This window comes from Euprymna scolopes, chromosome 34, assembly GCF_053919585.1.
Source record: "Euprymna scolopes isolate OS-2025 chromosome 34, ASM5391958v1, whole genome shotgun sequence".
NCBI lineage: Eukaryota > Metazoa > Mollusca > Cephalopoda > Sepiida > Sepiolidae > Euprymna > Euprymna scolopes.
In genome coordinates, this window is record NC_136515.1 from 4,255,598 (window position 1) to 4,269,976 (window position 14,379).

General features: G+C 24.6%; 1 protein-coding gene across 1 annotated transcript in view; it reads left to right on the forward strand.

Annotated features, from left to right (window-relative positions):
- Positions 1-6,705, forward strand: part of LOC145259034 (uncharacterized) — a 37,062-nt gene extending 30,357 nt beyond the window's left edge. Inside the window, exon 6 of the mRNA XM_080116662.1 lies at positions 6,445-6,705. Coding sequence (XP_079972788.1) covers positions 6,445-6,520 — 76 coding nt within the window. The 3' untranslated portion in view covers positions 6,521-6,705. The remainder of the gene's footprint in view (positions 1-6,444) is intronic.
- The last annotated feature ends 7,674 nt before the right edge of the window (positions 6,706-14,379 follow it).

A 14,379-nucleotide genomic window follows, 5' to 3' on the forward strand; every position in this document is an offset into this window, starting at 1 on the left:
CAACAAAACTCCGTACATGGGCGGATGATTATCTGACTTCTTATTTGCTGCTCGATTATTTTGAAATGTTGCTAGTGATAAAGTTTTAAAAAATTTCTTTTACAATTTAAATTTGTTTTTTTTTATAATTAATCATTTAATTAATTGGAATTCATTATTGAGATGAATTTATTTATTCATTTTATTTTATTACGGACTATTATACTCATCTTTTTTACAAGGGGTGTGCAATAAGTAATGCCCCTGACCCACTTCCAGTTGTCTGATCTAGCTGAAATTTTGCATGTGCAATGATTTATATCTCTATGGGTTATGTGGCAAATTACAGCTCTGAACTAATTGTGGTTTCTGTTTTACAAGTGTTTGAACTGAGTCAGGTGTGAAATTGAGCCTGTTGAATGTCAAGCAGTGATCCGGTTTTTGTATTTGAAAGGACGCACACCACAGGAGACTTTTGATAAAATGAAAGAAACTTATGGTGATAATGCCCCATCATATGACCTTGTAAAACGCTGGCATCGTGAATTCAAACTTGGCCGGAAGTCTGTGGAAACAGCCCCCAGACCTGGTCACCCCCCCCCCCCACACACACACACTTCTGCCATTGATGAGGCATCTGTCTGCCATGAGGCTGCCATTTTGGAAGATCGCCGCATTACTATTCACCAAATAGCCCAAGATGTCAAGATTAGTACAGGTTCTCTGGAAACTATCATTCATGACCATTTGCATATGCATAAGGTGTCTGCCAGATGGATTCCCAGGTTGCTCACCCCATTCCAGAAGCAAGAACGCGTCGAGTGCTCGAGGATGAATTTGGAGATGTGCCAAGAAGATGAGTCAAAGTTTTTCAAAAGGATGAAACCTGGGTCCATCACTATGATGCAGAGACCAAAGTCCAGTCAATGCAGTGGAAGCACTTGGACTCACCACATCCAAAGAAGGGAAGGGTGCAGCCCTCCACTGGCAAGATCATGCTCACAGTCTTCTGAGACCAGGACGGAGTAGTGATGACAGATTTCCTGGCAAAGGGTACCACAATTACAGGAGCCTATTATGCTTCACTTTTGAGGAAATTAAGGGAAGCTATCAAAATCAAGAGGCGGGGCAAGATCAGCAAAGGTACCTTCCTCCTGCAGGACAACGCTCCGGTCCACAACTCGCATGTCGCCAGATCAGAAGCACAGGCATGTGGTTATGAAATCCTTCCCCATCCTCCCTACTCTCCTAACCTTACACCCATTGATTTTCACCTCTTCCCTGCCATGAAGTTGTTTTTGAAAGGAAAGCGTTTCCCAGATGATGCAGCCTTGATTTCTGAAGTCACGTCGTGGTTGGAGGACCAACCTGGGGTGTTCTACAAAAACGGTATCCAGAGTTGCATCAAATGATGGGAGAAATGCATAACTCTGGGTAGTTCCTATGTAGAGAAAGACTAATAACTGTGCCAAGTTTCGTTGCTCTACTGCTATGGGAAGTGGGTCAGGGGCATTATTTATTGCACACCCCTCATAGTTGTTTTAACAATGTTTCAGCCAATTATTCCTCTGGCCTTTGTCAGGTGGTAACCGCGACGGGATGTGAACCCCGAATCTCCTGACTGCATCCTCAGCAATTACTGCCTTCCATAGTTGTCGTCGTCCTACCAGGTTTTGTCCAACTAATGCTCTGGCAGGCTTTGGGTAGGATTGAAACTGGTATCTTCAGACAATGCTCACCTGGAACCAACGCGGTTACAACTTGACGAAGGCCAGAGGAATAGTTGTGAAACAACTAGAAAATGAGGATGATTGTCCGCAATAAAATTTTACGTATGCGATTTATTTTCAAGGTTTTAAAATAAAATTTTATTTTTCTGTTTTGATTTCATTTAAAATTTTTACTTTTGTGATTTGTCAGAAAATAATCGTTTTATATTTTAATTGTCATAAAATTTAAAATTAATTTAATTTGTCATAAAATAATCGTTTTATATTTTAATTGTCATAAAATTTAAAATTAATTTAATTTGTCAAAAAATAATCGTTTTATATTTTAATTGTCATAAAATTTAAAATTAATTAAATTTGTCATAAAATAATCGTTTTATATTTTAATTGTCATAAAATTTAAAATTAATTTAATTTGTCAAAAAATAATCGTTTTATATTTTAATTGTCATAAAATTTAAAATTAATTTAATTTGTCAAAAAATAATCGTTTTATATTTTAATTGTCATAAAATTTAAAATTAATTTAATTTGTCAAAAAATAATCGTTTTATATTTTAATTGTCATAAAATTTAAAATTAATTTAATTTGTCATAAAATAATCGTTTTATATTTTAATTGTCATAAAATTTAAAATTAATTTAATTTGTCAAAAAATAATCGTTTTATATTTTAATTGTCATAAAATTTAAAATTAATTTAATTTGTCAAAAAATAATCGTTTTATATTTTAATTGTCATAAAATTTAAAATTAATTTAATTTGTCATAAAATAATCGTTTTATATTTTAATTGTCATAAAATTTAAAATTAATTTAATTTGTCATAAAATAATCGTTTTATATTTTAATTGTCATAAAATTTAAAATTAATTTAATTTGTCAAAAAATAATCGTTTTATATTTTAATTGTCATAAAATTTAAAATTAATTTAATTTGTCAAAAAATAATCGTTTTATATTTTAATTGTCATAAAATTTAAAATTAATTTAATTTGTCAAAAAATAATCGTTTTATATTTTAATTGTCATAAAATTTAAAATTAATTTAATTTGTCATAAAATAATCGTTTTATATTTTAATTGTCATAAAATTTAAAATTAATTTAATTTGTCATAAAATAATCGTTTTATATTTTAATTGTCATAAAATTTAAAATTAATTTAATTTGTCAAAAAATAATCGTTTTATATTTTAATTGTCATAAAATTTAAAATTAATTTAATTTGTCATAAAATAATCGTTTTATATTTTAATTGTCATAAAATTTAAAATTAATTTAATTTGTCATAAAATAATCGTTTTATATTTTAATTGTCATAAAATTTAAAATTAATTTAATTTGTCAAAAAATAATCGTTTTATATTTTAATTGTCATAAAATTTAAAATTAATTTAATTTGTCATAAAATAATCGTTTTATATTTTAATTGTCATAAAATTTAAAATTAATTTAATTTGTCATAAAATAATCGTTTTATATTTTAATTGTCATAAAATTTAAAATTAATTTAATTTGTCAAAAAATAATCGTTTTATATTTTAATTGTCATAAAATTTAAAATTAATTTAATTTGTCATAAAATAATCGTTTTATATTTTAATTGTCATAAAATTTAAAATTAATTTAATTTGTCAAAAAATAATCGTTTTATATTTTAATTGTCATAAAATTTAAAATTAATTTAATTTGTCATAAAATAATCGTTTTATATTTTAATTGTCATAAAATTTAAAATTAATTTAATTTGTCATAAAATAATCGTTTTATATTTTAATTGTCATAAAATTTAAAATTAATTTAATTTGTCAAAAAATAATCGTTTTATATTTTAATTGTCATAAAATTTAAAATTAATTTAATTTGTCATAAAATAATCGTTTTATATTTTAATTGTCATAAAATTTAAAATTAATTTAATTTGTCAAAAAATAATCGTTTTATATTTTAATTGTCATAAAATTTAAAATTAATTTAATTTGTCATAAAATAATCGTTTTATATTTTAATTGTCATAAAATTTAAAATTAATTTAATTTGTCAAAAAATAATCGTTTTATATTTTAATTGTCATAAAATTTAAAATTAATTTAATTTGTCAAAAAATAATCGTTTTATATTTTAATTGTCATAAAATTTAAAATTAATTTAATTTGTCATAAAATAATCGTTTTATATTTTAATTGTCATAAAATTTAAAATTAATTTAATTTGTCATAAAATAATCGTTTTATATTTTAATTGTCATAAAATTTAAAATTAATTTAATTTGTCAAAAAATAATCGTTTTATATTTTAATTGTCATAAAATTTAAAATTAATTTAATTTGTCATAAAATAATCGTTTTATATTTTAATTGTCATAAAATTTAAAATTAATTTAATTTGTCAAAAAATAATCGTTTTATATTTTAATTGTCATAAAATTTAAAATTAATTTAATTTGTCATAAAATAATCGTTTTATATTTTAATTGTCATAAAATTTAAAATTAATTTAATTTGTCATAAAATAATCGTTTTATATTTTAATTGTCATAAAATTTAAAATTAATTTAATTTGTCAAAAAATAATCGTTTTATATTTTAATTGTCATAAAATTTAAAATTAATTTAATTTGTCATAAAATAATCGTTTTATATTTTAATTGTCATAAAATTTAAAATTAATTTAATTTGTCAAAAAATAATCGTTTTATATTTTAATTGTCATAAAATTTAAAATTAATTTAATTTGTCATAAAATAATCGTTTTATATTTTAATTGTCATAAAATTTAAAATTAATTTAATTTGTCATAAAATAATCGTTTTATATTTTAATTGTCATAAAATTTAAAATTAATTTAATTTGTCAAAAAATAATCGTTTTATATTTTAATTGTCATAAAATTTAAAATTAATTTAATTTGTCATAAAATAATCGTTTTATATTTTAATTGTCATAAAATTTAAAATTAATTTAATTTGTCAAAAAATAATCGTTTTATATTTTAATTGTCATAAAATTTAAAATTAATTTAATTTGTCATAAAATAATCGTTTTATATTTTAATTGTCATAAAATTTAAAATTAATTTAATTTGTCATAAAATAATCGTTTTATATTTTAATTGTCATAAAATTTAAAATTAATTTAATTTGTCAAAAAATAATCGTTTTATATTTTAATTGTCATAAAATTTAAAATTAATTTAATTTGTCATAAAATAATCGTTTTATATTTTAATTGTCATAAAATTTAAAATTAATTTAATTTGTCATAAAATAATCGTTTTATATTTTAATTGTCATAAAATTTAAAATTAATTTAATTTGTCATAAAATAATCGTTTTATATTTTAATTGTCATAAAATTTAAAATTAATTTAATTTGTCATAAAATAATCGTTTTATATTTTAATTGTCATAAAATTTAAAATTAATTTAATTTGTCAAAAAATAATCGTTTTATATTTTAATTGTCATAAAATTTAAAATTAATTTAATTTGTCATAAAATAATCGTTTTATATTTTAATTGTCATAAAATTTAAAATTAATTTAATTTGTCAAAAAATAATCGTTTTATATTTTAATTGTCATAAAATTTAAAATTAATTTAATTTGTCATAAAATAATCGTTTTATATTTTAATTGTCATAAAATTTAAAATTAATTTAATTTGTCAAAAAATAATCGTTTTATATTTTAATTGTCATAAAATTTAAAATTAATTTAATTTGTCAAAAAATAATCGTTTTATATTTTAATTGTCATAAAATTTAAAATTAATTTAATTTGTCATAAAATAATCGTTTTATATTTTAATTGTCATAAAATTTAAAATTAATTTAATTTGTCATAAAATAATCGTTTTATATTTTAATTGTCATAAAATTTAAAATTAATTTAATTTGTCAAAAAATAATCGTTTTATATTTTAATTGTCATAAAATTTAAAATTAATTTAATTTGTCATAAAATAATCGTTTTATATTTTAATTGTCATAAAATTTAAAATTAATTTAATTTGTCAAAAAATAATCGTTTTATATTTTAATTGTCATAAAATTTAAAATTAATTTAATTTGTCATAAAATAATCGTTTTATATTTTAATTGTCATAAAATTTAAAATTAATTTAATTTGTCATAAAATAATCGTTTTATATTTTAATTGTCATAAAATTTAAAATTAATTTAATTTGTCAAAAAATAATCGTTTTATATTTTAATTGTCATAAAATTTAAAATTAATTTAATTTGTCATAAAATAATCGTTTTATATTTTAATTGTCATAAAATTTAAAATTAATTTAATTTGTCAAAAAATAATCGTTTTATATTTTAATTGTCATAAAATTTAAAATTAATTTAATTTGTCATAAAATAATCGTTTTATATTTTAATTGTCATAAAATTTAAAATTAATTTAATTTGTCAAAAAATAATCGTTTTATATTTTAATTGTCATAAAATTTAAAATTAATTTAATTTGTCAAAAAATAATCGTTTTATATTTTAATTGTCATAAAATTTAAAATTAATTTAATTTGTCAAAAAATAATCGTTTTATATTTTAATTGTCATAAAATTTAAAATTAATTTAATTTGTCATAAAATAATCGTTTTATATTTTAATTGTCATAAAATTTAAAAATTAATTTAATTTGTCATCAAATAATCGCTTTATATTTTACGTACACAATTTATTTTCAGGATTTTGATTAAAATAAATCTTTTATTTCTATTTAGAATATTACCACCCCCTGGAAATGCCGGTGAAAATATTGCACCCACAATCTTTGAAGAGGGATCAATATTTGCTTGATTAATCTTATTGAAAATTTGAAAATTCATGTTTCTTTTATTTTTTTATTTGTGTTAAAATTGTATTAATCTTTCAAAAAACTTGAATATTTTTTTTATTATTGGAATCCTTTAAGATGAGTAATTTATTTATTTTGTTTATTTATTTATTTTGTTTATTTATTTATTTTTTTTGTTTATTTATTTATTTTGTTTATTTATTTATTTGTTTTGTTTATTTATTTATTTATTTTGTTTATTTATTTATTTTGTTTATTTATTTATTTTTTTTGTTTATTTATTTATTTTGTTTATTTATTTATTTTGTTTATTTATTTATTTTTTTTGTTTATTTATTTATTTTGTTTATTTATTTGTTTTGTTTATTTATTTATTTATTTTGTTTATTTATTTATTTTGTTTATTTATTTATTTATTTTGTTTATTTATTTATTTTGTTTATTTATTTATTTATTTTGTTTATTTATTTATTTTGTTTATTTATTTATTTTTTTTGTTTATTTATTTTGTTTATTTATTTATTTGTTTTGTTTATTTATTTATTTATTTTGTTTATTTATTTATTTTGTTTATTTATTTATTTGTTTTGTTTATTTATTTATTTATTTTGTTTATTTATTTATTTTGTTTATTTATTTATTTGTTTTGTTTATTTATTTATTTATTTTGTTTATTTATTTATTTGTTTTGTTCATTTATTTATTTATTTTGTTTATTTATTTGTTTTGTTTATTTATTTGTGGACTGTTATCCTCATCTTCATAGTTGTTGCTTCGTGATGTTTTGGCCAACTATTCCTTTGGTCTTTGCCCAGTGATGGGATAGGAATGATGAGTCTCTTAACTGTATCCTCAGTAATTACTGCCTTCCATAGTTGTCTCATCACGTTTTGGCCAAGTAATCCTCTGGCCGGGCAATGAAAAAGCTGACATAGCTGCCAAAAATGCTTTAAAACTCCTTAAAAGCAATATAAAAATTCCACATTCTGACTACAAACAACAAATAATCTCATTATGAAGAAATGGCAAGAAAGATGGAATAACTGTCCAAATAATAAACTTTTCAAGATCAAACCCACAATAGAAGAACGATTACCAGATGCCAAAAGATCACGTAGAGAGGAAGTGATTTTGTCCCGTATTCGCATCGGACACACGCACATAACCCACTCCTTCCTGCTAAAAAAAAGAAGACCCTCCTGAATGTTTTGCATGCCAAGAACCTTCTACAGTAAAACACTTTCTTTTGGATTGTGGCGATCTCGTGCATATCCGGCAAAATTATTACCATGTCAACAATATGAAAGAACTATTTAAAAAAATAAACTCCAACAAAATAACATTTCTGAAAAAAGTAAATCTATATAAAGGAATATAACTTTAATTCAATCCAACTTTACACCCCAAAAAACAAAAATAAAAAAAAAAAGCACATCACCTAATGATACAAAAAGTCTGATTTGACTCCCTGATTAAATTAAAATATCTATTCCACAAAAAAAAAAAAAAAATTGGAACTCGGCAAAAAAAAACAGGTTGATATGCCGTAAAACCAAACCAAACCAAACCGGATTTTGTTAGGGTTGGAACTGCTATCTTCAAGCAATGTTTACCTAGAACCGTAGAGATTCAACGCCTCTATCCACTGCGCCACGGGCCCTGAAGGATTAGTTAGCCAAAACATGGTGCCACAAAAACTATGAAAGGCAGTAATTACTGAGGATGCAGTTAAGAGACTCCGCATTCCTATCTCGTCGCAATTAACCACCTGATGAAGGCCAGAGGAATAGTTGGTCGAAACGTTGTGAAACAACAACTATAAAGATGAGGATAACAGTCTGCAAATAAAAAAATAAATAAAAAAATAAATAAAAAAATAAATAAAAAGAATAAATAAAAAAGAAATAAAAAACTTGAAGTTGGATGTGTAAAATTAAATAACGGATTTATAAACTTTAATCCAATGTTGCAAAGGTGGTGAATTACTGAAGAATTTTGAACTTAAAAAAAGTTTTTCGCTTTTATTTTAATGTCAGTTAAACGTAATCATATTGATCGCACACCACTGCCATTAAAAAATTTTAAAAAGAAGGTTGCATCTGAACAATCGCACCCCCACCCTCCGCCACCCAACCTTACAAAATTTTTCTTTTTCGTCTTTTTTTATTTTCAACAATTTCTGTGGTTTATTATCGATTGGACAGTAAGCTACCAGATTATGAAAAAAAAAAAAAAAAAAATCAATATTCAAAGATTTGGAAGGGGGGTTCAGTTTCACATACAACGTTCTAGTAAATCGATCCCCCATTTTTAGAACCGGTTTACAGTTTCGTTTTGACATTGGCTCTTCAGTATCCCCCACCCTCTCAGCTGCCATTATTATTTATTTATTTTTTTTTTCTTTTTGCGACTTTTCACTTTGAGTAGCAGTTCGGTCTGCCCATCTAACCCCCCCCCCCCGAGATTTAAAAAAAAATTTTTTTATTTATTTACAATCTTTTTTTTAAAAGTGCTTTTGCATTGAATGCCTTGCGCTATTTGTTAAATATTATTTTCAAGTTAAATTCAAGTTTTACGACATCTTTTTTATTAAATTGTTAGGTGAAAGTACAAAATAGTTACAACCCCCCCCCCCATGTTAAATAATAGGTTTCTAAATAATAACATTGCAGGTCGTTAAATGCAAAAGTTCATTTTTTGTTTTCTTAAGCAATTCCATGTGAATTCACGTAAACAGTTCTGAAATAATAATAATCCGTAGAAATCGTTGAAAATAAAAGGAAAAAAAATTATAAGGTGTGGAGGGGGGAGGGGGGAATTATTCAGGTGCACCCAAAAAAAAAGGAAATGGTAATGCCTGGGAGGATGCTATCATGACTATGGAACAGATATTTTCTGACTTCCACTCCAAAAGGTCTCTCCCACGACTAGATGATGTGACACAAGATCGGAAAAGTACAATTTGAAAAGGCAGGACACTAGAAGAACATTTTGGCTTGGGGAAAAAAATGCCTGTGTAGCCTCGTCAGCATTCTCCAGTAGGGGCACCTCAAGTTATTAGCAATAAACTAACGACTTCACAAACAGTGAAAAGTAAACTCCTGTAAGAGCGGACCTCCTAGAACTGTACTGGACTGTATAGAGCAGAAGTGCACACACATTTTTCAGCATGAGAGTTACTTATGACATTGACGAAAAGTCGAAATGATTTCCGAAGTACTAAAAATACAAAACACATTATAAAAATGTCAATTATTTTTAGATGCATTTGTACGTTGCATTACTGCATCAACCCATATTGCACAGTGCAACACGCTGTACATTTTTGTCATTACCTTATTCTGATGACTTGCGTTAGATGGAATCGGTCAGGGATGCATCGTGCGTACGGTAGCTGCTAATAGCCAGCTTCAAGCTGACCTCTAGATGCTCATTTGTCATGATAGAGCGATATTTGGACTTAATGATCTTAATGTGAATAGACGATACACGTCAGCCAACAAAGAACAGTTTCAACATAATTGTGCCTTTGAGATCGGCATAGTAGGAATGGATTTGTGTTTATTTGTGAAATTTCATTTATTATCAATTTTTTTATTTGATGAAACAAAATTTTTTGCTGTGTTTTTTTTTTTTAACTATTTCTTAAACTATTTTTAAAAAATATTTTTAACTATTTTGTTTAACTATTTCTTAAAACTATTGTTAAAACTTTTCTTTAACTATTTTTTAAACTATTTTTTAATACTTTTTAAAAAGATTTTTAAAAATATTTTTTAACTAAACTATTTTTATTTTAACTAAACTATTTTATTTTAACTAAACTATTTAAAAACTATTTTCTTTAACTATTTTTTAAGTAGATTCAAGCAAACTATTTTTTAAAACTATTTTTTTAGGGTGAAAATGCAATAAAAAACAGCATTTTATTGTTTTAACTATTTTCTTTAAGTATTTTTTAAAACTATTTTCTTTAACTATTTTTTAAAACTATTTTTTAAAACTATTTTCTTGAACTATTTTTTTTTCAATTGTTTTCTATATTTTTTTTTTTACTCATTTCCAAACATGCATGAAACATAAAAAAAAAAAATGACTGCGAATGGATTTGGGTTTATTTATGCAATTTTTTGTCTGTTGAAATTTTATTATTTTTTTAATTTTTACTGTCTGTTCACCTCAAACAAAGCAAAATGCCATTCGAATGTAATGGGGCTACTATTCGGAACCAAAACTACAGGGATACTATTTAGGGAGTTGAGCAGCGAGATGCCTGTTTAGGTTACACTTGAACTTCTGCATGTCAGTACAATCAGGGAAGCAGAGAATCGGAAAGGAATTCCAAAGGATAGAAGTTCAAGGAATAAACTATTAGAGTAGAAGGCTTTCAATCTATATTGTGGAGGGGTGGGATTTTGCTGCTTGTCGGGTTAGTTGGGAATATTTACGTCAAAGGGATACATCGATGAAACAAAACTTTTTTGTTGTTGTTTCATATACTTTTTCATATATATATTTTTAATATATATTTTTTATATATACATATATATATATATATTATATATTTTATATACATATATATATATATTTATTATATATTTTATATACATATATATATATATTTATTATATATTTTATATATATATATTTATATTTTATATATATATATATTTATTATATATTTTATATATATATATATTTATTATATATTATATATATATATATATATTTTAATTATATATTTTATATATATATATTTTTTTATTATATATTTTATATATATATATATTTTATTATATATTTTTATTATACATTTTATATATATATATATTTTTATTATACTTTTTATATATATATATATTTATGATATATATATATTATATATTTTATATATATATTTTATTATATATTTTATATATATATATTTATTATATATTTTATATATATATTTAATTATATTTTTATTATATATTTTTAATATATATATTTATATATATATATATATATTTTAATATATATATTTTTTATTATAGATTTTTTAATATATATTTTTTATTTTATATTTTTTAATATATATCTTTTAAGATATATATTTTTTACTATATATAATTTTTTTAATATATATTTTTTATTATATATTTTTTAATATAGATTTTGTATTGTATATTTTTTAATTATATATTTTTTAATATATATATTTTTTATTATATATTTTTTAATACATATTTTTTTAATATATATTTTTTAATACATATTTTTTTAATATATATTTTTTATATATTTTATTATATATTTTTTAATATATATTTTTAATTAAATATTTTTTTAATATATATTTTTATATATTTTATTATATATTTTTAATATATATTTTTAATTAAATATTTTTTTAATATATATATATTTTAATATGTATTTTTTATATATGTTTTTTAATATATATTTTTTATTAAATATTTTTTTAATATATATTTTTAATATATATATATCTTTCGCTATATATATATATTTTATTATATTTTTAATATATATTTTTTAATATGTATTTTATTATATATTTTTTAATATATATTTTTTTATTAAATATATATATATTTTTTTCCTCATCCAAACAAGGTATATTGCCACTGAAACAGAAAAGGTTACTATGATAGGTCCTCCCTCCTTCCCCATAAATCTGTCTCCTCAATGGAGAGTTGGGAAACAAGATGATTGTTTCCTCCTTTAAATATAATGTGAACAAACTATTAGAAAATTTTCTGGGAACAACGGACTTCTAACCTGATGGACTTCTACAAAAAATGAGATGGTATTTTGCTGCGGGTTGTAGAGTCTTTACGTTGAGGGGTTAGGGTTAGGTTTAGGTTGAGGGTGCGCAAGTTCATCGGAACACATTCCATACAAAAAATTTGAAAAACAATCGACAAACAGTGCAAGACTTTTAAGGTTAAGGAACTCTTTGCGGAGACCCTAAGAAGGAGAGATTAGCGGTTGATTAGTGAGACGTGGCAAAAAATAGGTGACACCAAGTTCGCAGCAAATAGTGCAAGATAAAAAATTACTTTATTTTTGTAACAAAGACATAAAGAAATAAATATTCCATATAATACGGAAACAAAACAATTCGACAAGGCCACCATTCGCCCATGTATTGAGTATTGTTGTTACATTTGGGCTGGTGCATCTGCTACTAGTCTCTCCCTCTTAAACAGGGTTCACAAAAGTCGCCAACAAAAACAGCCTATCCTGCCTTGACAGAGTACAAAATAGACTTCGTGGCTTGGTGGGGGATGCGCTTTTCTCTTCCCTGCAACCCCTTTCCCTCAAAAGAGATGTTGCAAGCCTGTCTCTGTTTTATCGTTATTTCCATGGCAAGTGCTCGTATGAGCTCCATTCTCTGGTCCCCCCCTCGCCAATCTTTCACAAAAAAACACCCAACTAGCTGAAACCACTGTAAATAATTTTCCCCACTCTTTATCCGTGCCTAAATCAAAACGTAGATACCATGAACAAAGCTTCTTTCTTAGAACTGCATGCCTGTGGAACTCTCTGCCACTTGCCGGTTTCCCCCCCCCCCCCCCGACTTCAACCTAGATGTCGTCAAGTCCAACATAAACAAATTCCTGATGAACCGCCCCCCTTAAGTAATGACACTTTATCAAATCTCCAATACTAACTATTACTACGATACTATCCCATTGATTACCGTACACACAATAACCCTTATCCCCGAGTGGCTTCTGGGCCTTGATAAGTGGTGACCACCTTGTAAAAAAAAAAAAGAAAACAGAAAAAAAACTGTCAGCTAGACTTCAACAGCTGTCCCACCAATAAAATGTTGCATCCTTCTGCCTGTTTTACAAATATTTTAATGGTAGGTGCTTCGACAAACTGCAAGCCTTTGTACCCCCTCGACGTAAATACTCCCGGCAAACCTGAAAAGCAGCAAAATCCCACCCCTACACGGTAGAAATCCCTAGATGTAAGAAAGCCTTCTACTCTAATAGTTTCTTCCTTGGGACTGCTAGATTTTCGAATTCTCTTTCGAATTCCTGCTTCCTCAATTGTACTGACATGCAGAAGTTCAAGTGTAATGTAAACAGACATCTTGCTGCTCAACTCCCTACATAGTGCCCCCCCCCAAAAAAAGGAGTCACCACTTATCAAGGCCCGGAGACCACTCAGGGATAAGGGTTAATGAGTGGACAGTGGTCGAGGGGGATATGTCATAGTAATTATGTCCCAGAAAATAGCCCCCTACATCAAAGTGACACCGCACCTTGTTTGGGGTGAAAATGCAATAAAAAGAAAAAATAGCATTTTATTATTTTATGCAAAAAAAAAAATAATAAATAAGTATAATGCAAACTTTTTTATCTGATACTGTTTGCTGCAGACTCGAGTCACTTATTCTTCTGTATCACAAGACATACGATACTTGTAACGTAGTTGTCACACTTGGGACCAACACGTTGTATGTAGACAGTCGCAAGGTAACAAAGACAAAGAAAGATCCTGATACTTTTTTATAGTTGAAACAACAGACATTTATTTACAGGTACTTCCATAATAACAACTTGTCTCTTGTTCAAAAGTCTTCTCATACTCCAATGTACTAAACAAGACTCTACCGTTTCAAACACGTGATACTCTGTCTTTATCCGACCATGTTTAGGACACTTCTTTTCCTGTCGCTCTTGGGTCACGGGTGTAACACATCTATTTCTCATCTTCTCGGCCATATTTTTCATTTTTTTTTTTAATCTTTATTTTTCCTTCTTCCTTGCTGTGACGTCATCTCGCACACGGCTTCGTCATTTGTATGCATCGGCTGTTGCTGCTGAATATGTGCATCGGTGCA